General features: G+C 49.4%; 1 protein-coding gene across 1 annotated transcript in view; it reads right to left on the minus strand.

Annotated features, from left to right (window-relative positions):
• Nucleotides 1–26596, minus strand: part of ASAP2 (ArfGAP with SH3 domain, ankyrin repeat and PH domain 2) — a 156395-nt gene that overhangs the window by 78174 nt on the left and 51625 nt on the right. Inside the window, exon 3 of the mRNA XM_052647444.1 lies at nucleotides 11465–11610. Coding sequence (XP_052503404.1) covers nucleotides 11465–11610 — 146 coding nt within the window. The remainder of the gene's footprint in view (nucleotides 1–11464; nucleotides 11611–26596) is intronic.

Below are 26596 nucleotides of genomic sequence, written 5' to 3' on the forward strand. Positions count from 1 at the left end.
TCTCAGCTGCTCCTTCAGCTCATCACTGGTCACCAGCAGCTGCTGAGCCAGGCAAAGCTCCGCCCCTGGTCCCAGCCTGACCCTCAGGACCCCGCAAGCATCCTCCTTCCCGACGTGGACAATGAGTATACCTGCGGTGCCCTGGGGATCCATCCGGAAGACTGAAGCTAGAAAGGATTCTAACATCTTAGCACGCTATTCTCAGGAGCAGCAAAGAGAAGAGCCTTGGACTGCAAGGAGACCCAACCAGTCCATCCTAAAGGAGATCAATCCTGAATACCCCCTGGAAGGACTGATGCTGAAGCTAAAACTCCAATACTTTGGCCACCTGATGGAAAGAACTGACTCATTGGAAAAGAACCTGATGCTGGGCAAGACTGAGGGCAAGAGAAGGGGACGACAGAGGATGAGATGGTTGGATGGCATCATCAACTCTATGGCCATGAGTTGGCAAGCTCCAGGAGATGGTGAAGGACAGGAAAGCCTGGTGTGCTGCAGTTCATGGGGTGGCAAAGAGTCCAAATGACTTAGCAGCTGAACAACAAACAACTAGAAGACTCGGGACAGAAAAGCTGCTGGGCAGAATCTTCTTGGCTTTCGAGTCTAGAAAAGAACAGGTCTTTTAAGGGCTCTCCTCAAAAACCCTTCATAGTGGCCAACTCTTCTGGGACAATCAGTGTTTCCTTAAAAGGCCATATATAAAACATGGCTAAAGAGCCATACCTGAAATGTAGCTGTGTCAGGTAAACTTATTTTAATATGCCTAATCTATGAGAAAGCAGAGATCGAAATGATGACACTGGGATCTGCGGGATCCCACTGGGATTTGTTTCCTTTTTAACTTGAGCAAATGCTGCTCAATCACAGAGTTCAGTTCAGTTCAGTCGCTCAGCCGTGTCCAACTCTTTGAGACCATATGGACTGCAGCACGTCAGGCCTCTCTGTCCATCAGGAGTTCCCAGAGTTTACTCAAACTCATGTCCATTGAGTTGGTGATGCCATGCAACCATCTCATCCTCTGTCGTCCCCTTCTCCTCCTGCCTTCCATCTTTCCCAGCATCAGGGTCTTTTCCAATGAGTCAGTTCTTCGCATCAGGTGGCCAAAGGATTGGAGCTTCAGCTTCAACATCAGTCCTTCCAATGGATATTCAGGACTAACTTCCTTTAGGATAGACTGGTTGGATCTCCTTGCAGTTCAAGGGACTCTCAAGAGCCCTCTCCAACACCACAGTTCAAACGCGTCCATTCTTCGGTGCTCATCTTTCTTTTTGGTCTAACTCTCACATCCATGCATGACTACTGGAAATCACAGAGTTAAGGAGGTAAAGATTTCAAAGAAGGGCAAACACCTGTTCATACGTGCTCAGGCCCCCACAGCGCCTCTGTGTGGGAGGGCGGAGAGCTGCAAAGACCTCAGACCTCACTGCTTCAAACAAGGGCATTCCTAGCAGAGGCTTTGGCATGAGCCAAGGACATGCACAGAGGAAGCAGGCTGTACCTGCCTGGAGCTGCGAAGTCTTCTCCAGGAGCTGGAGCCTGAGACCTGGGGCAGGGAGGGAGGGAGAGCGTCTGTGTGTGTGTGCAGGCATGTGTGTGCATGCAGGGTGTGTTACAGTAATAGGAAAGGCTTTACATCTGTGCAGTCCAGTACAACAGACACTAGCTACACAGGCCCATCCAAATTGAAGTGGCTTAAAACTAAATCAAGTTAGAAACTGAGTTCCTCAGCTGTGCTAGCATGTTTCAGGTGCACAAGAGCCACGGGTGGTGAGTGGTTTCCGATACTGGATAGAGCTAATGCAGACCATGTCCATCGACACACGGTTCCGGTGGACAGCAATGCTTTACATGAGCAACCTCAAGAAAACGGTAAGCAGCTCTGAGGTATGATGCATACACGCACCCAGAAAACCACTGCCCAAATCCAGATAGTGAATGCACCTGTCACCTCCAGGGCCTTTCTGCAATCCCTACCTCCCAGCTGCTCATTCCTCCATCTCCAGTCTCCTGGCAACAGCTGATCTGCTTCTGTCTTCACAGAGTAACCTGCATTTTCCAGGGCTTCACATACGTGAAATCCTACACGGTGCACTGCTTTCTGCCGGCTTCTTTCATCCTTGCTTTGAGAGCCATCGTGTTGTTGCATCAGTGGCTCCCTTCCATTCCTGCAGAACAGTTTTCCATCACCTGGCTTATCCACACACCTGCTGACAGGTTTCTGAGTTCTTTCCAGTCTGGGAGCTGCTACAGATCTTACAAAGGGCTTCCTTCCCTGGTAGCTCAGACAGCAGAGAATCCGCCTGTGATGCAGGACATCTGGGTTCCATCCCTGGGTTGGAAGGCCGAACACCTGCTCCCCCTGGAGGTGCCCACCCTCCACGACGTGCCGTCTACATTGGGGTTCCCTATTTCCAGTCCACAGAGCAGTTCCTCAGAGACACACAGGAAAACCATCTAGGCCACTTTCATTTTTGGTGATTTCTCCCCAGGGACTGGTGAAAACATTGCCGCAGGCCTACCATGCGTGCACATGCGTGCACACACCACGTAGTGTCTTGCTCGCTCTCTCACATGGGGCCCTCGTGCACACATGAGCCCAGGCCTGGTTCTTGGCAGCAGAGTCACTCTGATGGTTTGTTTAATTAAAAAGGGAGATGGGGAGCCCACGCAGTCCCTGAGTGTTTAACGCAAACTGAAAGATCAAAACCAGGCAGCTGCCAAAAACACTGGCAACTTTCACACAAGAAAGGGGGGAGACAGCTGACCCGGTTTCTGCCTTTAGCGCTGCATCTCTGGCAGTCACTCCACTTTGATCTTTCAGGTTCTAAGTGCAGAGAAAACAGCGACCCTCTTTCACCAGGGAGCAGATGATGAAACGACCCACCGCAGCCCACCTACAGCCGTGTGGTCAGCTCTGAGAGGCGCGGGGGCCGGCAGAGAAAAGCCCAGGACTTATCAACCCACAGCGTCTTCTAAAACCCATGTGATGTTAAAGTTGCTGAGTTAAGCTATCACCAAAAGCAAAAGCACCTTTTTCATCAGCTCTGAGAACTTAAGGGTGGACACGCGGCCGAGTGTACACTCTGGCATCCCGGCCTCAGTCTCCCCAGGGGAAGATGGGAAGTGGTCCACTGGGCTGTCCTTAGCAAAGCTGGTTCAGACACCAAGCTCAGTGTCACCAGGACTGATCAGAAATGCGAATGGAGGGTGAACTCTGGGAGATGGTGCCCAGCAGAGAGTGTTCTAGCAGCTGTTCAGGTGCTGTCACTGGGTGAAGCTCGAGAACCAAGATTCAGTAGGTGTATGTGGGGCCTGGGTCTTTTAACTAGTTCCAGATGATGCTACTGCTGGTCCACGGACCATACTTTGAGAATTTCTGCTCTCAGGCGATGCTTCTCAGACTTGAATGGGCTGATTTGTGCCCTGGGAAAATGGAGTTCGGCAGGCCTAGCAGACAAGGGTCTGGGGGTGGGTGGTGGGTTTGAACAAGGGTCTGGGGGTGGGTTCAAACCTGCGTGTCTAAGTAGCTCCAGGTGACTCCACTTGAGTGCAAGGCTAGGGCTCTCTGAGGGCAAGACAAGGACTCTGGGGATGGCAAATGAAACAAATGATGTCCAAGAGCTTTGTAAACCAGAATTTACAATGTACAAGTACTGATGTAGCTTGTCAAATTTTAGGTTTAAAGGAGGGCTTCCCTGATGGCTCCAGGGGTAAAGACTGCGTGCAATGCTGGAGACAGGGGTTTGATCCCTGCGTCAGGAAGATCCCCTGGAGAAAGAAATGACAACCCGCTCCAGTGATGTTTGGCCTGGAAAACCCCACGGTCAGAGGAGCATGGCAGTCTACAGTCCATGGGGTCACAAAGAGTCGGACACACTGAGTGACGAACACTTTCACTTTTAAGGGAAGGGATGTGTTCATGAACTTGGCAAAGGGCCTGGACATGGATGGACCCTGGGATAACCCCCAGAACCCCTGCCCACCTCTACCGAGGACCCAAGCACCCGAGGCTGTGAGAGTCACCTCGACACCTTCCGAGGTCGCACCTCAGGCCTCTGTGGCATTTGTACAGGGCTGGGTCGGCCCACAGAGCATCCTAATAAAAGTAGCCCTGATGGGAGCAGTGAGTGCTTCCTGCTCGGGGAACTGGGTGCCCCCAACAGGCACTCGCTCACTCTTCTCAGCTGAGCTCTCCTCCTGGGCCCACCTCTCCAGGGCTTTTCCCACCTTCTCTGACCTTGAGGAGTCAATGTACCATAGGAGTTACAATGAAGTGGCCCTGCCTTTCTGGAAAAAAAAAAAAAAGAATCGAAGTACAACGTGTACACGGTAGTGTCTGTGCTACAACCAAACATGGGCTCTGACAGCAATTAGCCTTACTGCTTTTGTTGTTTTGGTCCAACTAAGGACATGCTCTCATTTGGGTCAGAAATCTGTAAGTATAGGAAACAGCTTGCGCTGCTGAAGTCTTGTGGTGTTCTCGTTCAGTCATTCAGTTGTGTCCGACTCAACAATACCATGGACTGCAGAATGCCAGGCTTCCCTGTCCTTCCCCATCTCCCAGAGCTTGTTCAAACTCAAGTCCCTTGAGTCGGTGATGCCATCCAACCATCTCATCCTCTGTTGCCCTCTCCTTCTGTCTTCAGCCTTTCCCATCAACCAGGGTCTTTTCCAACGAGTCGGCTCTTCGCATCAGGTGGCCAAAGCGTTGAAGCCTCAGCTGCAGCGTCAGTTTCCTTCCAATGAATATTCAGGGTTGATTTCCTTCAGGATTGGCTGGTTTGATCTCCTTGCTGTCCAAGGCACTCTCAAGAGTCTTCTTCAGCAAAAAGAATTTCCAAGCATATATCATCAGGCAAACAAAAATCATTCACAGCAGAGGTTTCCAGGTGTCCAACATGACTGTCAGTAGGTCCATCAGAATTCTGTTCCCCTAGGGAAGCCCCAGCCTTCAAGCCCTCCCACTCAAGGCTCACAGACTCCTACTCTGTGTACAACCTAAGAGCTGGTCATGCATTCTCCAGCTCACAGTGCTGGGGAAGCAGGCGCTAAGAGAGGTGGAGACCAGCAATTAGCGGGGCAAACAGTGTCAGGATATTTAAAAAAACAAAAACAAAAACAAAAACAAAACACCAGACCTTGAAAATGGAAATCTGACAGTCTGACACCAGTCTAAGGGCAGGTACTCCTACGCAGCAGGTACCAGGCACTGGGGGGTTTCTCTAGAGCTCAGCACAGCTCCTTAATTTATGCCCTAGACAACTGTACAACATTACTTTGCCAACAAAGGTCTGTCTAGTCAAAGCTATGGTTTTTCCAGTAGTCATGTATGGATGTGAGAGTTGGACTATAAAGAAAGCTGAGTGGCGAAGAACTGATGCTTCTGAACTGTGGTGTTGGAGAAGACTCTTGAGAGTCCCTTGGACTGCAAGGAGATCCAACCAGTCCATCCTAAAGGAGATCAGTCCTGAATATTCATTGGAAGGACTGATGCTGAAGCTGAAACTCCAATCCTTTGGCCACCTGATATGAAGAACTGACTCATTGGAAAAGGCCCTGATGCTGGGAGAGATTGAAGGTGGGAAGGAGAAGGGAATGACAGAGGATGAGATGGTTTGATGGCATCACTGACTTGATGGACACGAATCTGAGTAAACTCCAGGAGCTGGTGATATGGACATGGAGTGCTGCAGTCCACGGGGTCACAAAGAGTCGGACAGGACTGAGCGACTGAGCTGAACTGAGACAACGGTAAACCTTCCTCCTCTAAAGATGAAATTACAATCAATGCCCTCGCTGAAAAAATACTGTAGGACATTTAAAAACAAATGGAAAACAGACATAGAAAGCAAACTTACGGTTATCAGAGGAGACAGCGGGGACAGGGGCACATTTGGAGTTTGGAATTAACACACACACACTATAGATAAAACACAGGAACAATAGGCACCTGCTGTACAGGGAACTACAGTCAAAGTCGTATAATAACCTACAAAGGAAAAGAATCTGAGAAAGAATATACCTGTATAACTGACTCACTCTGCTACACACTGAAACTAACACAACATTGTAAATTAACTCTATTGCAATTTTTAAAAATGCTTTAAGAAGAGAAAGAATATAAGACATTTTCAGTAGACACAAAAACAGAAGAAACTTTACGGGATCACTGAGGCTGAGAGCCTCTGCTTAAGTGAGCTCCACGTTGAGCAAAACGTGATGAGCTTCGTTATCATGGAGAATCAGCATCTGCTGCCTCAGGCCTCCCTGTCGGGCCCTGCCCATATCACAGGGACAAAGCCACACTCTCCCCAGCAACCTTACTAGCTCTTTGCTCTGTGGCTATTAATGTCTTCTAACTCCAATCGTGTGTTTAAAAAAATTTTTTTTAACTTCCGTACACGTTGGTCAATGGGACTTTAGGTTCCTCTTTCCATGTGAGTGAAGTGAAATTCCTCAGCCCCTGGGCCGCTGTCAGCTCTCACCCTGGAGCTCCGTCCTAGGCCATGCTCTCACCTGGGGCAGGTTTATGATCTGAGGGTAGATATTTCATGAGCCATTCTCTGAAAACAGAGCTGGACACGACATACCTGCAACTGAACTTTCAGGAAATCTGTCCTTTCACGCAGCCCTTCACTAAAAGGCCACTTACTTAAAAAATTATTTTCAGTTGGAGGAACACGGCTTTACAATATCGTGTTGGCTTCTGCCGCGTGTGCGTCCGTGCTCACTCAGCCATGTCCGACTCTCTGCGACCTTATGGACTATAGCCTGCCAGGCTCCTCAGTCCATGAGATTCTCCTGGAAAGAGGACTGGAGTGAGTGAGCTGCCGTGCCCTCCTCCAGGGGATCTTCCCGACCCAGGGATCAAACCCAGGTCTCCTGCATTGCAGGCGGATTCTTTACCACTGAGCCACCGGGGAAGCCCTGGCTTCTGCCAAACATCAGTATAAATCAGTCATTGGTATACCTATGGGCCCTCCCTCTTGAACCTCCCTCCCACCTCCCAGCCCAGCCCAGCTCACCCCCTGGGTTGTCACAGAGCACTGGACTTGGGCCACCTGTGCCATACAGCAAATTTCCAGCGGCTCTCTAATTTTACACGTGGTAATGTATGTGTTTCAGTGCTACTCTCTCAGTTCATCCCACCCTCTCCTTCCACCCCCCAGTGCTCGCAAGTCTGTTCTCTGTGTCTGCGTCTCCACCTCTGCCCTGCAAACAGGCTCGTCAGTACCCTCTTTCTAGATTCCATATATATGCATTAATAAACAGTATTTGTCTTTCTCTTTCTGACTGACTTCACTCTGTAGAATAGTCTCTAGGTTCATCCGTCTGATTAGAACTGAGTCAAATGCATTCAGAAGGCCCCGTCGTAACACTGAAACAGCCCTGCAAAACCTTTCCAGGAACACAGGAGACTGGGCTGACTTTATCACCAGCCTGACTTCACACCTGTTACATTTCTGGGGGCAACCTTGCTTTTTGCTTTCTCCTGCATCACTGCAGAGAGAATTCATAGCCTCTCTGAAGGTGAGAATCTCACCCATTAGTAACAACATCATCACTCTATATTAAGTTAGCTTTTCTCTGGGAGATGTTCTAACTGCTTTATAAACATTCTTTCATCCTGAAGAATAGGTAGGTGGTAATTATTATTCTTTCTGGACGAGGAGGTAAAACTGAGGCTCTTGGCTACGTGGAACTGAAATGGTTTTTGAATGCCTGAGAGAAAAGCAAAAGCCAGGCTTTTAAAACAAGAGATAGAACAGATTTGACCAAAATAGGAGTAAGAATGGTATACAAAATACCAAAAAAGGAGAATTCTCCTATAAGCAGCTCACTTTCAGTGATAGCTTCTTAGAAGCAGCCCCTTGGCGTCCTTAAGGCCACAGACCTGCAGCACCAACCCTGCCAGGGGCACCTGGCCTGGGAATGCGAATTTGCACACAAATAAGATATCTGCTTGGAAACAGGAGAGTAAAAAAACCAAAATGACAGTTATGCACCTGGACTCAGAGCTACTGCTGTCCGAGCTGTAGTAAATTTCTTTTGCTCAGTCACTCAGTCGTGTCTGACTCTTTTGCAACCCCATGGGCTGTAGCCCATCAGGCTCCTCTGTACATGGAATTCTCCAGGCAAGAACGCTGGAGTGGGTTGCCATTCCCTTCTCCAGGGGATCTTCCTGACCCAGGGATCGAACCCATGTCTCCTGCATTGCAGACAGATGCTTTACCAATCTGAGCCACCAGGGAAGCCCTGTAGTAAGTTACCTGACCACAGTAACACAGACATGACACCTGTGTGCTGGGTTTCTAGTTTACCAACAGCCCTTCCCACTGATCCCTGTTATCCTGATGCTGGCTAGGTGAGGTGGCGTGGTTTTCTCACCCCTGTTTTAGGATGAGGCAGCCGCGGTGTCAGGCGCCTCGTGGCTGCAGCAATACAACCCAGGGGCCTGTCTTTATGCCACATTTTTCCCTGCATTGCCTTCCCTTTTGTTCTGTCCCTTTTTCCTCCCAAGGAGGTGACAAGGGGCCTAAATTCCTTTAAATACCAAGGGGAAAGGGCATGGGATTGGGGTTTTAAGACCCAGATGTGACTCCCAACTGTCCCTGGCAGGGGTTCTGCTGTGCCCGGGATGGCAGAACCATGGGGTAGTGGCCCCACGTGACAGTGTACTCGTCACAATGTTCAGGCTCTGCTCTGCGTTTAGTTTTGCAGAAAATCAAGAAACGAAGGGGCTGCTTTTGTCTAACTGTGCAGCTGCTCATGTTAAAGCTGAGGACAAGCTACTTCACGTAGGAGCCCACCATATGGATCGATGCAGGTGGGCTCGTCTACACCTGGTGGCGCACGTCCAAAGGCTGGCAAGGACTGCAAGCCACCGGGAGGGAGATGAGCTCTTTAAACCAGCAGGGCCCCAGTTACCTAACCTACAAAGTGGGGACAATACTGACTCACCTTATGGGATTGCTACAAGGATGAAATAAGCTAAGATGTGCAAAAGCAACTGGCCGTGCTCCTAACAAAACTAGGCATGGCGTCATCATCTCCATCTCACAGCTGAGGAAACCTGAGTGGAGATCAGCTGAAAGAAGACCCAGGGCTGGCTGCTTGCGGTGGGGGACAGACCCTGGCCCCTGGCCTCCCTTTTCCTGCCTTCACGCCGCCCGCTCAGTCACGGCGCTGACTCTTCCCCTTCTCCGTCCTCGTGGGACCCCTTTCACTGCTTTTTTTCTGGTTGGATCCTGGTCCCTGACTCACACATCTTCCTCTTTTTTGGCTTCCCTCTTCACGGTGCTCAAGCACAACCTCTAGGAGTTTCAGAGAAATGACGTTTGGGAGCTTTGCATGTCTGAAACATCTCTTAAGTCTACGTTCATGCTCAGGTGCTGGGCCTCATTAAGGTTAGACTATGTTCCCCAGGATTTTAGCAGCAACATTCCAGACCTTTCAAAGTTTCCAGGGTTACTGTTGAGATGGCCAGTGCCATCCTGATGCTTAATCCTGTGTGTGCTTTCTGAAGGCAGTTAAGGTCTTTCGCCATTTCACAGGGGATGCCTTGGGGTGGGCAGGTCCTTTCCCTCACTGCCCTGGGCCCTTCCATCTAGTTTCAGGAACCGTCTTTCGCTCGGTTGTCCTCCTCTCTCTCCTACTCTTATTGTAAAATGCCTGTCAGTTGGACAATGGACCTTGAGGATTAATCCCCGACCCATCCTTTAAGTGCTCCCCCACTTTTTGGTCCTGGTTGGTTCTTTTGATCTATTTTTGAGAGACTTGTCTTACTCTATCCCTTCTCGTAGGATTTCCAGTGTCACATCTTCCTACGTTAACTGTCTCCTCCTCTTTAACGACAAGCTGTATCCCACTCTCCCTTCCGATTTCTTTTGAGGAATTAAATGTAGCTTCTTTAAAGTTATCTTCTGTTCTTTGCATTGTATGTTCCCCCCTCAGATCTTCCTTCTGTTTATTTTGGTCTGTTTGATTCTGGGGGCAATTCATTCATATTTAAGAGGGAGGCATGTGGCAGCTGGCTGGCAGCTCAGTGAGACAGAAAGGGGCTTACCTCCCGAGGGGCTGGGGGATTACGGGCTTGGGGGATTAGTCCACAGGCTGGTTTTACACTAGAAGACCCCCCGCATGTCAGTGTTTAAAGAGAACTTCCCTGGGACTGTGCAGTTTCTCCAGTGCCGGGGTGGGGAAGAAAAGTTCCCCTGTGACTCAGCGGTGAGGCCCTAACAAGCCAAGTGCCCGTGTCTGGGGAGGGAGTGGGGCTGGAAGGGGGGACCCGGGCTCCATGTATGGTCTGCGTGTCGTCAGCCTGTCACCTGACAAACGGGAGACAAACTTGACAAGAGCCCCAAGAGACTCCAGATTAACCCGAGTAAAGAACTTCAGCACAGCAACAGCTTTTTACTCTTACCATTTCCAACGGAAACATTTCACGAGTGAAGACACGGGGAGAGACCGAGAGAGCCGTAATGATCTGGTCCTCTCCCCTCCTGGCCATTAACCCCCACGCTGTGGTCCCTTGTCTCCGCCCTGCCAAGGCCAGACGTCCAAACCGGCCACCATCACCACTGCAAGAATGAGGAGCTCGTTTCTCACTTGTTATGAGCTTGCTGACAGGACAAATGAAAAAGACGCTGTTGTTTGTGACCTACACAGAAAGCATTATTGAGTTCTTGACCTGGTCTGGTTGTCCATGACCTCTGGGAGAAGCCAAGGAGAGAAAAACAGGAAAGAGATGCCGGGACCATCCCCGAGTACATTCCCCTCGTGGATGAAACTGTCCAAAGGGTCACACACCCCCTCCCTCTCAGGCTGCCCACTTCTTCAGAATTCAGCTCCCATAACGGGGATGACACAGGGCTGCCAAGCACAAGAAAGAACCTATTCATTCACCCCGTTTTACCCAGCACCTACCACAGGCAGGAACTACTCAGTCCGTACTTCCGTTTGCTTTAAAAAGTGAGTTTTTTTCTTAGGTTCTGCATTTGGGAGCATGAATGGCCTTTAAATATTCACGGTAATTTCTGGGCTTTGATTAAAGGTTACCTTGCTGTGTAAGACGAGTTTGAAACATATCTATTAAATACTGGAAGTTTAAATACCTACTTTAATCACCAGAAACAGGCTTACTCTACCCAGTTAAGAAACTTCTGAAAATTGAACTCAGACCCCCTTAAGAAGATGAATGCATTTATCCATTTTGAGCCTCAGCTGTGCACCTGTAAAATGCCAAGTTAAATTTTTAAAAAGTCTTACTAGAGTAAAAATTACAATTCTAAAATTATTCCAAAGTGACCTAATGTACATAGAAAGTATAATTCTTTTAGGTACTGTGGCAGGTAGGAAAGGTATTCCTCGTTCATCAGACAAACCTCAATTACCGTCTATGGAGCCCCCTTCCGGGCGGGAGCGTCCGCACCACCTGTTCGCCGCACACGCTCATGACACTCACCAGGTTTTTGAACAGCGCCGTCAGCTCCTTGGTAAACACTGAGAACTTGAGGAACGCGCTCCCCAGGTCCGGGTCATCTCTGCACACGCAGTTGCCCCCGAACTTCTCCAGCGCCTGCGTGTACTGCTCCTCGTTCTCCACGTGCGCTGCAACGGTAACGTGAGAGGCACGGTCAGGGCATCGACACTCCCGGCCCGCCCTCCGCCAGGTCCTGACGTGTGAGCAAAACTGGACATGTTAAAAGCCTGAAAATCTGAGAACAGTCAAGGCGCACCAGGGACAGAAATAACTCCACTGTCCCAACAACCACCCATCGGACCAGTGTGGGTGCGTGCTCCGTTGTGTCTGACTCTGCGACCCTATGGACTGTATGTAGCTCACCAGGCTCCTCTGTCCATGGTATTTCCCAGGCAAGAATACTCAAGAGGGTTGCCATTTCCTCCTTGAGGTTATCTTCCTGACCCAGGGATCAAACTTGTGTCTCCTACATTGGCAGGATTCTTTACCACTTGAGCCACCAGGGAAGCCCCCAATTGCGCCAGCAACAGACCCCAAAGAACAAGCAGGATGACCAGGAGGGAGGCGCTTCACACAAGTCCCACAGTGTCCAGCTGATGTGATGATATCCCAAGGGGACCTCCCCCCATGGCCCCACAATCTCTAACTGATGCGATGAAATCCCAAGGCGACGCCCCCTCCACTCCTCATGGCCCCCATGATTGCAGGACTCACAGCCCATAGCCCTAGTCCTCTCCTGGAACCCAGCCTCTGGTAGGACACTCAGCCAGCCACACACCCTGGCTTCTCCTGCAACACAGACGAGCCACAGTCCTCGGAGCACAGGCCGGGGCACCTCTCTTCATGACATGCCCTCTGCCTGGGGGCCCTGCCCTCCTCTCCAGGCTTTCCATGCCCCTGCCCATGTCCTCAACACCAACCTGGCCTTGCACTCAGCATGGTAAGCATGCAACCACTTGGTAAGCGTGGTCCCCAACACACCAGGTGCTTACAGGGGAGGGACTAGGTCTTATTCATCTTTGTGCTTGAGATGTAAGACCACGTGTGTGTTGTCTGAATGAGAAAAGCAAACCCTGGTCACCCATCTGAAGGTGTTTTACCACCATTAGGCTCCAAGGCAGTAGTAGCTTAGTGTGTGAAAAGCCTGGGTTCTGAGTCTCCGACTCTGTGGGTCCCAGGCCCCATGGGACATCAAAATCAGACACGGGTCCTTATCAAATTGCAGAAGCCAGAGTCCCGTCTCAGGATTAGAAGCAGGGTGGGAAGGGGACGTGGAATTCTGGTTAGCCAATGTGGCTGGACGTGAGCTCTCACTTCAGGGCCAGCATTTTTAAACGACCCCACCAGTCTAATAAAACAGCCTCCTGGCATGGACACTTGAGTCCTGTTCCTCCGTGGCTCCAGTCAGAAATGTGACACAACTCTACAGGTGTATCAGGGCGGCTGGGCGGGCGTGCCAGCCTGCACGTGAACCACACTAGGCAAAGTCAGCCACGTCTCCAGACTGCTGCCTCACAAGGAGGACGGCCCAGGGCTGCCAGGTGATCACAGAAAGCCCCGTGCTACAGCTCCTTCACCAAAGAATGGATCCTGAAAAACCGCCTGTGGCCCCCCCAAAGTCTTCCTCAGGGAAACGGGACCACCGTCAGCAGTGCTGGGACCCACAGGGGACACGTGCTCGTGGAAGGCGGCCCTGGGCCTGAGCTGGACCCCAGGATCCACTGACGGTGCACCCACCCACATGCCGGCGGGCACCATGCCCTCGGCTTTCATCGGGGGCATGTGGGTGCCTTACGGAATTCCCCTGAGTATCTAACAAAGACAAGAGAACACTAATTCTACCACTTTGGACCTTTTCCTTCTTTCTATTATGACTATCTTCTATGCTAGAAAAGAGCCTGAGAGTTCTGGATGCATTATATGTATCTGTGGGCTTCCCTGGTGGCTCAGATAGTAAAGCGTCTGCCTGCAATGCAGGAGACCCGGGTTCGATCCCTGGGTCAGGAAGATCCCCTGGAGAAGGAAATGGCAACCCACTCCAGTATTCTTGACTGGAGAATCCCATGGATGGAGGAGCCTGGTGGGCTACGGTCCACGGGGTCGCAAAGAGTTGGACACGACTGAGCAAGTTTCACTTTCTTTTCTTTCTAAGACTATACTCAGCAACACACACACACACACACACACACACACACACACACACACACACACACACCCACCACATGCTGAACAGGCAGTAAAGCTGGAAGAGCCCTTAGCAGGTCCAGACCTTGGAGTCTGTGCCTCCCAGTAAACACAGATGACCTGGGAACACATGCATTCACTCTCACGGGGCTACAGTAAGGGTCATGTGAAGGACAAAGACCTGCTGTGAGACACTCACAAGGAGAAGGTAAGAATCAAAGAAAAGGGGAGGATCCAGCTCACCCACACCCAGCACACACCCAGCAGCCGTGACAATGGTTAAGCGCAGCACAGATGTCATCTACGTTGAGCACAAACAACATCCGCAGTTCTTCCAGACCTCAGAACAACTTACAGGTGACATGCATGACTTCTCACAACGCTGAAAGGAAACTGGGACTCAAGGAGGTCAAGGAAGCTATCCACGGAAGCAGGGCCGAAAGTGGCTGAGCTGGGGTGCAAACCTGAGTTTGCCTGACCCCAAAGCCCATTCGAGGTCTCCCTGCTGTGCGGGCCATTCTAAAAATAGCTTACCTTCCCAAAGCCAAAGGCACGCAAGTTTTAGATTTTTTAATTCCATTTCAGAGGCAGATCGGTTACTCCTCCTTTACCCTGTAATTCTAAAACGCATGGCCAACAGTGAGGGGCAGGTCCTTTCAAACCACATACCGTTTTGTAACTATTTCAAAACTGGCAATCAAGATGTAGGGTCTGCAAGGGTGTGGCAGCCACCAGCAGATGTCTGGGGCTGATGTCACCATCGCCACCCCCCCGCCCCTGCCCTCATTGAGAGAGACAGGAACTCGGAGGCTACAGTCACCTCGGGAGCCACATGCTGCCATCACAACACGCCTGGACCCTCACAGCTGCTCTGGGCGAGCAGGGAGAGGGGGTGTCCTCTTTCAGTCAAGGCAGTTAAGTGCCCCACAAGCCTTTCGTTCAGTTAAACCTAATGATACTACATGGTGCCAGCTGGAGCATCCCTTGTTATCTGCTGAGTGAGGTAGTGTTCAGAGGGCCTATATGATCTGCCCGAGATCAAACAAGGAGGTGGGTCAGGGGTCAAGTCCATCCTCTATTCATGCAGGCTGCCCCCAGCCTGGGACAACCTTGGGAGAAAGGATGCTGCCTTCTCTCCAGGGATAGTCGACCAACCAGGCACAGAGGACAAACAGCCAGCAAGGCCAGGAAGGACAGACGCACTTCCTTTCATTCCTCCTTCTGGGCCTTTTAACTAACCACCTGGTATAGGACACTTTTTTTTTTTTTATAAAAATTCTTTCCCTTTTAAACCTTCAAAATAATGTGCTGATCCCAGCAACCCCGATGGTGACTAATGAGTGTTCTGGACCATCACTCTCACCATCACCTCATGTATTTGTATTTAAAGCGTTCTGATCCACTGCAATCACTATCTTCTGATGTGCAAAACTGTCCCAGCTTAGGTCAACGGGAACCTCTTCACACACTGATCTAGTTGGGGTTTTTAAGACCAATTTCTCTTCTTGCCAACACACTTGAAAAGCTTCTTGAAAAATGACCAGAGCCCGTGCGTTTCTTGGTCTCCCTGAAATAGCTGGGCCTGGTGCCCACCATCAGGACGGTAAACGCTTCACACATAATGTATTGTCTGTCTGGCCTACTGGTCCACATCACCCAAAGTTTGAGATGTTCCTACTAGAGAAAGTCATTGAGCTGCTTTATTTTTCTTTTGCCAAAACTAAATTTAAAATAGGAACCTAAAATAAATGGCTTGGGAATCAAGTTTCTGGAAAGAGCCCAACCTGGGTCTCTTATCTCCTATTTAGAGCACTGTGAAGGCCATCCCTCTCAGAAGAGCTCACTCCCCCACCTCCTCCTTGCTCAGCTGCATCTTCACTGGTTCTCATTCACAATCCAGGGCCAAGAAACTCCGATGCGGGAGGGACTTGAGAGGATGAGAATGTGAATCCCTGAGACCACAGCAGGTGAGACCCCAGTTCTCCCCCAGCCGGCAGCCCTCCCACTTCCCCCACCGTACTGCACCAAGGTCAGACCCTCCACCAATCCGTCAAAGGGGGTGCAGAGACTCTTGCAGGAAGAGCTGCCGTGAGGCCAGCAAACAGGTGCACACAGTGTGTTTAGGGGTAAAGACTGGGCCTTGCTGTGTGCCTTTTAGTTTACTTGATTATGTCAGTTTAAAGACTGATACCAAGGAGAAGGCCCAGTGCATGCCATTCAAGCAAAATGTTGGATCCAAAAGGAAAAAAGGCAGCCTTTTTACTCCCACTGGATGGACCACAGCATATAGGGGAAGCCAACTGCCTGCCTAGCTCTACCAAAGGACAAGAAGGGTCCCGCAGCCAACTCACCTCCACCACATTCACATCTCTGGGAGTGTCTGCCCCTCGCCGGGCTGTGACAGTGTGACAGAGACACATGTGACTACGTCCAGGGACAGGCGCACCAAACTATGTGTGATGGCCTGTGACATCCTGGGGCTGGCGGTTCAGAGACACCAAGAAGGGGTCGTTTGAGCCAGGGCTCCAGGCCAGGTAGGAATTTCAAGAGACACGAGCAGGAACAGGAAGGTACTGACCCCAGAGGAATGGCCGAGGGGCCCCGTGTGTGCAGAGGCTGTGACCGCTGTCCCAGTCTGCAAGTGCCCGCCAGCACCCAGCTCCTGATGCAAGGCCATCTCAGGAGATCACTGGTCTCACTGTCCCACCCACCCAGGGCCACTCCTGGGGTCTTGACAGTCTGGAGGACCCTGAAAAGAAACCCAGGACAGAGACCCCCTCTGCACAGACGAGGACACCAAAACTCAGAGAGGGCGCTGACTTGCTCAGCTTCACACAAGCTAGTCTGATGCAGCCAGAGAACTAGAACTCAGCTTTCCCAGCGCCCTGTCCTCCCAAGTCCCCCCAAGCACGTGGGGAAATGTCTCTTCATTTGCTCGTCACATAGTCACTATTCTTGGCTCTGGGCTAACACGGGCACGTGCTACAGTCCTCCAGGCCAAGCACACGCACCGGTGACCCAAAGTTCCAAAAGCCCTGACTAGAGAGCAATGGGGGTGTGGGTGGGGGTGGGAGAAGGCAGCCTGTCGGTGATCCCCTTGACTGGGACCCTCCAGCCCACTGGCCACTCACGGTTCAGGAGGAATCGAATCCAAGCAGATACTGCACACACCCAGCATCCATGCAGACAGCTCCACCAAGGGTGCATTTTAGGAGAGAAATACATTCTCTACAGTCACAGCTTTATAAAAACCCTACCTAGAGGATGATTAACATTCAAATGTGAGCCACAACTGTATCATCAGGAAAGCCTGCACAACTCAATGGCAAGGAGGCCAGGTCACTTCCCCTCAAGCCGTGGGCCCTGCACATAACCTGGTTTCAGATCTGACTCTCAGCAGCACATGGGAAAGCAATTTCCCGGAGTCAAAGATAATCCCCTCTGCTTAACAGAATCTCAACCCTGTGAACACCCCATGGGAGAAAACCATTTTTAGAACGTTTATTTCTGGAGTCATCCCAGATAACAATCTTTCCATTCACAATTTGGTAATATGCATGAAAACTTTTTCAAATGTTGTTGTCTTTCATTCCCTCTTATTTCTAGAAATTTATCCTAAAGAAATAATCCAGTGCTTAGAGATGTATATAGGGAACCACTGATAAGCTGAAACTGCATGAAGCTCGAGCGATATGGAAATGGTTAAGAGTATCTCTTATAAAATGGAATATTATGTAAGCTTTCAACATCATGATGTAGGAATATGGTCGGGATAGAATGCCAAGTTAAAAAAAGGCAGGACACAGAACTATATATTTCATCTCAATTTTTTTAAAATGTAAAACGTAGGCAAAAGGCTGAAAGGAAAGAACATCAAAATGCTAAGGTGGTGTTAAAAGAGCAGGTGCTCGGTACCTGGCAGCTGGTGCAAGCCAGGTGCTTTCCTGTGCATCGCCGCGTCCTCCTCGAAGGGGCATTTTTCGGAGGAGGAGACGGTCTGGGGGCCAGGTGGCAATTCTGACTGGCCAGGGTCACAGCCTGGGAACCTCAGACTAGGAATACAGCCCAGCCCCTCCCGTCTCAGACAGGCGGGCATGCATCGGACCCTGACTTTGATCCACTGCTTCTCTGGATTTTTTTAAATGCTCTAAACTAAGCTCATATTATCTTTATCATCAGATAGCAATGTAAGGAATAAATCTGAAATACCTGACCATGGCTCTCTGTGCCTCTGAGATGACCAGAATCCATCTTTCTATACCAGTTTCTCCTGGACCAGCTGACCTGACAGATGCAGCCTCTGCAAGCTGGCCTGAGTACCTGCATTGTCTCTGATGAGACACAAGCACCTGCCACCAGGAGGGTCTGGTGAGAACTCCTATCCTCTCCCATAAACCCTCTGGGTCCCGCTCAAGCCAGGCGCACGGGCATCTGGAAAAACAGCCTCGCCCCTGGGTCTCACCACTTCCTCTGCTCTCTCCAACACACCGGGCCCCTCCTACTTTCAAAACTTCACACGGAACTCATTTCCATCAAGACTTCCCTGGGGTGTCCCCTCTGACGATATAGAGACCTTTGGATGTCACTGCTGCAGATGTCTGGCACAGGGAGCCAATAATCAGTCCAGAAGGTCACAGTGTGAGCTATTAAAATGTGCCAACTGTTGTCCGTGATCACCTGATATTCTTTGATCCTGCCCTATATTAATGACGACAAAATGCCACTTGGGGGAATTACCTGGTGGTCCAGTGGAAGAGTCACTTTCACTCCTGGTTGAGGAACTACGATCCCTCATGATAAGTGGTGCAGCTAAATCAATAGTTAAATAAAAATTTTAAAATGACACTTGGAGTCTGTGCAGCTAACTGAACACAACCCCAGTCACCTCTGTATAAAATTCGTGCAGCAGCACACCCGGGGTTGCGAGGTGGGGAGGGGGCAAGAAATCGAGACCTATCTACCAGATATTGTTGTTCGGTCACTCTTTGCGTGTCCGACTCTGCAACCACATGGACTGCAGCACGCCAGGCTTCCCTGTCCTTCACCATCTCCTGGAGCTTGTTCAAACTCATGTCCATTGAGTTGGTGATGCCATTCAACCATTTCATCCTGTCGTCCCCTTCTCCTCCTGCCCTCAATCTTTCCCAGCCTCAGGGTATTTTCTAATGAGTTGGCTCTTTGCATCAGGTGGCCAAAGTATTGGAGCTTCCGCTTCAGTTCTTTCCAGTGAATATTCAGGGTTGATCTCCTTTAGGACTGACGGGTTTGATCTCCTTGCAGTCCAAGGGACTGGATGACGTATAATAAAAATCAGTAGAACGTTGTAGATTCTCTCTTCAGGAAAAGGTATCTTGACATAATTTTTCATACAGATTTTGGGATGCATGGACCCTTTAGGCCTGTCCATAGACCCAACACACCAGGTAAAAAAGCCCTAGCTTAGACCAGCATAAATTCCCTACCCCCAAAATATGACCATGTTCAGTCAGTTCAGTTCAGTCGCTCAGTCGTGTCTGATTCTTTGCGACCCCATGAATCACAGCACGCCAGGCCTCCCTGTCCATCACCAACTCCTAGAGTTCACTCAGACTCACATCCATCGAGTCGGTGATGCCATCCAGCCATCTCATCCTCTGTCATCCCCTTCTCCTCCTGCCTCCAATCCCTCCCAGCATCAGAGTCTTTTCCAATGAGTCAACTCTTCGCATGAGGTGGTCAAAGTACTGGAGTTTCAGCTTCAGCATCATTCCTTCCAAAGAAATCCCAGGGCTCATTTCCTTCAGAATGGACTGGTTGGATCTCCTTGCGGTCCAAGGGAATCTCAAGAGTCTTCTCCAACACCACAGTTCAAAAGCATCAATTCTTCGGTGCTCAGCCGTCTTCACAGTCCAACTCTCACATCCATACGTGACCACTGGAAAAACCACAGCCTTGACTAGATGGACCTTTGTTGGCAAAGTAATGTCTCTGCTTTTCAATATGCTATCTAGGTTGGTCATAACTTTTCTTCCAAGGAGTAAGCGTCTTTTAATTTCATATATTTAATTATGTGTGATCATACCTTATTATGTACAAACCACACATGATTCATGTTAATACTTGGGACATTAAGTCACAGATCTTAGTCTTCCTTCAGACGTGCTATCCTTCCATGATTAATATGTTGATCACAGTTGCTGGGATTCCACAAATTAGCCATCTAAATTCCAGTCACTGTTCTTAGCAAGCAGAGAAGAGACAACTAGGAGCTCAGAGCCTTGCCCCTGGAAAACACCTCAAGGTCTTCAAGTACACGACTCCAGCTCCCCCTTAAACTGACCTAGAGACACCGGGCCACCTGCCAGTCCTCTCTCTGCTGGAGCCCTTTCAACAACCAGCTCACCCTGGCCGGGGCTGACCCCCCAGCTAACTTCTCCCTCAGACCTGAGTCAAAACCTGCTATCTTGAAACTACCGCAGAGAGAGGGGCAGGGAATCCTCTCACTTCCTCATTCCAAGAAAGCCTTCAGATGCACGCTCTGCTCCCCTCCACGCCCCTGCAAGTGAAGACATCCCAGGTCCTTCCCACGTCCCCCCTCTACCACCACGGGGTTCCCGCTCTCATGTGGGTCTCCTCTTAGAGAGCTGCTCTAACAACTCAATGGTTGGGCCACTACCTGCACACTTCCCGAAGGTCACTTGTGCTCACCTCTGGCACGCCGGTCACGTACAGGCTCACAGCGAACGTGTGACCAACCAGACTACCGGCAGGTTTTTCATCAGAGCCGCTCCAGCTCAGCCGGATGAGGTCTAGGATGCCCCCACAGCATTACTGCCCAGCGTTTGCCCCCTGCACCCCATCACCCCATCTCCCCTGTGCCCCAGGCAGTGTCTCCAGGTTGCCATGGCCACAGGAGAGACTGGGAAGAAGACGTGGTTTGGAATCTCAGCTCCTCTAAGTGCCAGCTGCACAGCCCCGGTCAGTCACCCCTCTTCGGCTCAGGGACCTCATCTACAATGGAGTTATGACGGTACCTAACTCACAGTGTGAGGACTCAGTGTATTTATTTGGAAGAGGGTTGGCCTATAAATGACACTTTATATATATGAGTGTCAGATTCTTATTATTATTGCTTCCATTCTTAAACTTATAAAAGTACTTCAACAGATGTACTTTCTTCGCTTTATCATGTGTTATAATCTATTCTTTTTCAAATCACAGATAATGGTATACACATATTTTGTAGCCTCAGTTTTACTGTCTGAAAGTTGCACCATAAGCATTTTTCTTCATGTTGCTGCTGCTGCTGCTAAGTTGCCTCAGTCGTGTCCGACTCTGTGCGACCCCAGAGACGGCAGCCCACCAGGCTCCCCCGTCCCTGGGATTCTCCAGGCAAGAACACTGGAGTGGGTTGCCATTTCCTTCTCCAATGCATGAAAGTGAAAAGTGAAAGTGAAGCCGCTCAGTCGTGTCCAACTCTTAGCGACCCCATGGACTGCAGCCTATCAGGCTCCTCCGTCCATGGGATTTTCCAGGCAAGAGTGCTGGAGTGGGGTGCCACTGCCTTCTCCGTCTTCATGTTGCTATATAACCATTATTCCATCAAGGAGCTATATTCTGACTTAGTTATAGGAGGCTTTCAGGTTTTCACGTTGATAGATAATGCAAGTAGCACCTTTGTGCCTTTCCTCAAAAATGATTTTATTTTTCTTGATGTAGTTGTTGTTCAGTCATGAAGTTGCATCTGACTCTTTGCGACTCCATGGACTGTGGCACACCAGGCTTCCCTGTCCTTCACTATCTCCTGGAGTTTGCTCAAAGTCATGTTCACTGACTCACTGATGCTATCTAACCATCTCATCCTCTGCCGCCCTTCTCTCCTTTTGCCTTCAATCTTTCGCAGTATCAGGGTCTTTTCCAATGAGTCAGTGCTTCCCTTTTTTCTTGATACACATGGCCAAATTTCTTTCTAAAAACTCCATGCTCCAGTTCTCAATGCCACAACAAAGTAACAAAATACCAGTTTAACCTTATTCTTAACAAACACTGAGGACTATAACTTATTTTCTCATGTAACAAGTGGAAAATCATGCCAGATATAGTACCTGCTTAATGCACATTCCATTTCACTTCCTAAATAATTACATACATTTTTGAATTGTTCTATCCTAATTATGATATGGCAATAAAAATAATCCTCTGTGTTAACAGCCACATTCTTTTTAGCACTGCAAATAACAGAGAGAAACAAAGTTGAACTCTCATTTTCTTTTGTAAGTAGTAGATGATAAGGGTCTGAAGAAAAACTAGCATTTCTCTCTTTGTATTCTTCATTTCAAGGATGTGCCAATTTCTCTAGGATGTTCAGACTAAGGGTAAAGAAGGAATATCTCACTCTCGGTAAAAATAGCTCCATCAAGCTTTCAAGCTAGAGGAATTCTAGAGAAGTGAAAATGAAAATCTTCTGTTGCTTCCTTTTCGATAAAGATGAATTTTCCACCCACTGATATGTCAAACAGCTGAAAAATGTTGGCGTCAACTTCCCAGGGGGGAAAAAAAGCACCTAAGAGCTGAGAAAGAGATTGCAAAAAGTCTAGACTAAGAAAGGATTAGAATAAATATGGACTGTTTTTTTTTTAAGAGGTCAGACAGCAGTCTATTTTAGGTGGGAAAGATTACTATGGAAACAGTTTCTCAACAAATCATCACAGTAACTGCTTTTGTAAACCTGTACACAAGACAATCTAGAAAATACCTCTAGCTGTGTTGTTATCCTTTTGGAAACTGGGAGCAAACATAATATACTTGTTATTGTGCGAGAAAATTATTGTTTTGCATATACGGGAACATGGTCCAATCTTTAAAGTGGGGGTGGGGTGTATTCTCAAGACCAGCAGCTTCAGCATCACCTGGGAACTCATTCATGTGGAAAATACTCAGGCCCCACCCTGGACTGACTGAGCCAGAAACTGCTGAAGGCAGAGACCAGCAGCCTAGGCTTTAACAAGACCTGCAAGAGGTTCTGGGGTGCTCTTACATGTCAGAACCACTGCTCTGAGACAAGGGCCGGCAAACTTTTCCTAAAAGCCAGAGAGAAATATTAAAAGCTCTTGCAGGCCAAGAGACAATCCTGAGGTTACTGGGTAGATATGCACTCAGGTGCTAAAAACCATTCTTTGCTCACAGGCTGTAAATAGCACAGCTGGTTGCTCCGAGACATCTCGACTGCCTCCCCTTCTACATACAAAAATCTATATAAATCCTGTTTACAGCTAAAACTGCAAGCTTAAACTCTACTCGGTGCTCTGCAGTGACCTAAATGGGAAGGAAATCCAAAAAAGAGGGGATATATGTATACATATGACCCAGGTCTCCCACATGGTGGGCAGATTCTTTACCACCTGAGCCACCTGGGAAACCCTTATTAATTAACCATGTTCATTTCAAGGAAGCAATCTGTTGATCTGAATTTCCCAATCACTCTGCTGTACAGCAGAAACTGATACGGGATGTACAGCAACTATACTCCAAGTTGTAAAAAGGATTTTAGAAAAGTAGGATTATAAGTTTACCTCTCCTGCACTAAGAGGACAGTGTAAGAACCTACAGGAGAAACATAACAATATACAGATGAGCGTTACCAGCACGTACTGTGCATCTGCCAGCCCCCATGCTGGCCACTGCAAGGGACACACAAGAAGTGCATTTGCACCTGCCTCACCGTGTACGTCCAGAATCACGTCTCTCACTTTTCCGTGTTATCTCAGGCCTACGAAACATTAACGTTCTCATTTTACAAGCGCAGCAACTGAGGCTCAGAATAGTAAACAACACTCCCAGTAACTTTCTGAGCAGCACCACCCACTTGGCCTTCAGCATTCTGATACCCATTAAACCACACTGCCTCTCAGAATGGGTGAAGGACCTCAGGGTTTGTCATCTAATCTCAGGGCAAAGATCAAGAGACATAAAACTCTTAGGGAACAATAAAGAGCAAGATTTAAAGAGTGAACAGAGTCTGCATATTAGTCTCTTTCAGTTTTGACCTCAAAACTCAAAATTCAGAGGGGAAGTGTGGTCAGCAGAACGCTGTCTCCTCCCCCACAAAGACAGCCACCTCCTAATCCCTGGAGTGGGGATGGTGGGGTGTGCTGCCATCTGAGGGTGCAGATGGAATTCGAGCTGTTAATCAGCTCAGCTGAGCAGGGAAGCTTATCTGGGATCATCCCGGTGGGCTCCCCCGACATAATCACGGGACGAGGGAAGAGGCAGTGTTGCTGGGGACTGAGCCATGAGCCACTCCCCAACCCCCAAAGCCAGAATCCCCAGTTTGATGATACTCAGGGGCCAGTCCTTTGGGAAGTGATTAGGTTTAGATGTGATTAGGGGGACAGGGCCTCAAAATGGGATTAGTGTCCTTACACTAATAAAAAGAGACACCAGAGAGCCCACCAGCTCTAACACGCCTACACTCTCCATCTCTCTCTTTACCATGTGCGGAGATGACTGTCTACAAACCAGGAAGGGAGCCTTCACGAGAACGTGAGCACACTGGTGCCCTGACCTTGGCTTTCCAGGCTCCAGAATTGTGAGACAAATGTCTGACATTTAAGCCCCGCAGCCGGTGGCACTGTTATGGCAGCCCCAGGCAGAGGAAGACAGTGATGGAGCATGAGAAAGCCTGCACCAGCCGTGGCTGGCTCTGAAGATGGAAGGAGGACATGAGCAGAGGAACACAGGGGGCCTCTAGAAGCCGGAAAGGGTAGGGAAACCTCCCTGCCTCCAGGAAGGAAGCCAGCTCACACCGTGATTTCAGCCTAGTGAGATCAGCTTGGACTCCTGATCTCCAGAGCTGGAAGATAAATCATTGTCATTTTAAGGCACCCTGTGGTAATTACAGCAGCCACGGGACACTAGTACAAGAGAGTGAAAGGAGGCCAGTACCGTGTCAGGTCCTGGCTGGATGGGGAAGGCTGGGCAGGCCTGGGACAGGAGAGCGTGTGCACAGACCAGGAGCAGGACCACTCGGGGCACAGACACAGAGGTGACACGCTCCTGCAGCAGGAGGCACCGGCCAGCCTGGGAGAGCCCTCAGGTCGGATGGGGCCAACCCACCCCCAACCGTGAAACTTGGCAGAGAAGTCCCTCTGGCACATAAATTAAGGAACATGAGACAGGAAAAAGTATACGGCAGTGTGAGGCATAAATACTAAATTACCTTCACTGTTCTTCTAATAGTGCATAAAATGAGCGTTCTTCCTACCTGCCTAAGGAAATCAACTCTGAATATTCATTGGAAGGATAGATGCTGAACTTCCAATACTTTGGCCACCTGATGCAAAGAGCCAACTAACTGGAAAAGACCCTGATGCTGGGACAGATTGAGGACAGGAGGAGAAGGGGATGACAGAGGATGAGATGTTTGGATGACATCATCAACTCAATGGACATTAATTTGAGCAGACTCTAGGAGACAGGGAAGCCTGGCGTGCTGCAGTTCATGGGGTCCCAAAGAGTTGGACAGGGCTTAGCAACTGAACAACAAGGATGATCAAACCACTATGGTGACTCCTCCTGGAACCGTCTTCAGAGCCAGAAGGACGGTAGTTACAACGCTCCTAACCGAATCGTCGCCAGCAGCTCAAACCCTTACTGAATCTGCCTGGCTTACTTCTGACATCTAGTTCTAAAACGGTTTAATCTATCCTTAAATCCCCCCACTAAATATAATCAAGAAAATGAGAAGAGATCCAAAATGCTGTGAACTATGTCAGCAGCTCACATGAGAAGGTACAGGGTTTCCTCGGGTGACTGTTTTGAAGGAGACAACACTTGCTCTGAAATAAAGATTCCAGGATCAGTACTCTGGCTTAAAAAAAAAAAAATTCAGACTCACAGCCTTATAATAACTCAAACTTGGCATGATGTAAAGATGGGTAAAAGGTGACAAAAATAGAGGTCCCCTCCCCCGGCAAGGTCAGGCTGAAGATCAGCCTGCTCTGTGCAGTGCTTCAGAAAGAACAGGCTGGTGCCCAGAACGCCGTGTCAAAATTCCAGGCAAATGCCTCAACCTCCTGAAGCCTCAGTTTCCCTTCCAACCAAGTGGCAAAATGCCATTTCAAGCAGATGGAAGAGCGTGTGTCGAGGAAAGAGGTCACAAAGTGTGGCACCTGGGGCACACAGCGAGTTGCATGCGCGCAAAGAAGGGTGCAGAGAGGCGGGAGGAACTCTCCACAGGTATCCAGGGTCCAGGGGATGCCAGGAGCTGGGATCACGTCTGGTCTCCTGCCCTGTTGACTGGGCTGAGGCTTGAGGTGGGGGCAGGTTCAGGGAGGCAGAGGCAGTTTCACAGGCAAATGAATTTGGAAAAGGTTAAGACCAGTTCCCCCTCACAATCCACTCTAGCATGTTACCCTTTTTGGCTAGTTTCGCAGGAAGAGAAACCTGTCACCTGTGCTTTGGTCCAATTTCCCTAAAATGTTTGGAGTCCACAGAAGCATGTCCTTCCTCATTTCTCTCAAGCTTTGGAACTTCACAAACATCAGTGTGGACAACCAAGAAACACTGCAGAGTTGTGAGCACGGAAGCGACATCACCGAGTCGTGTTTCAGAAAATGACTCTGGCGGGGGGGCAGGTCATGAGGTTTAAGGCATGTGTTCCGCAGTACAGGTCAGAAAGGCGGATCAGCCACCAGTGGTGTTCAGTTCATACAGGTAGCTTCCAGACGCCAAAGTGCACACACCTTCCCCTCCTAATGCTCGTTTGCTGTTCAGCTGCCCTGCCGGGCCCCAGGCCGGCCTTGAGAGCCACGGAAAGTCCTTCCTCGAGGCGGGCAGTGGCCACGCAGACGTGTCCAAGTGACTTCATGTTATTTCTGATTAGAACAACTTCTCAATGCAGGACTTCAAGTTCATTTTTGAACCTGATCAGACTATGAAATATCCCTTTTA

The sequence above is a fragment of the Budorcas taxicolor genome, chromosome 11 (assembly GCF_023091745.1).
Source record: "Budorcas taxicolor isolate Tak-1 chromosome 11, Takin1.1, whole genome shotgun sequence".
NCBI classification, from domain to species: Eukaryota; Metazoa; Chordata; class Mammalia; order Artiodactyla; family Bovidae; genus Budorcas; species Budorcas taxicolor.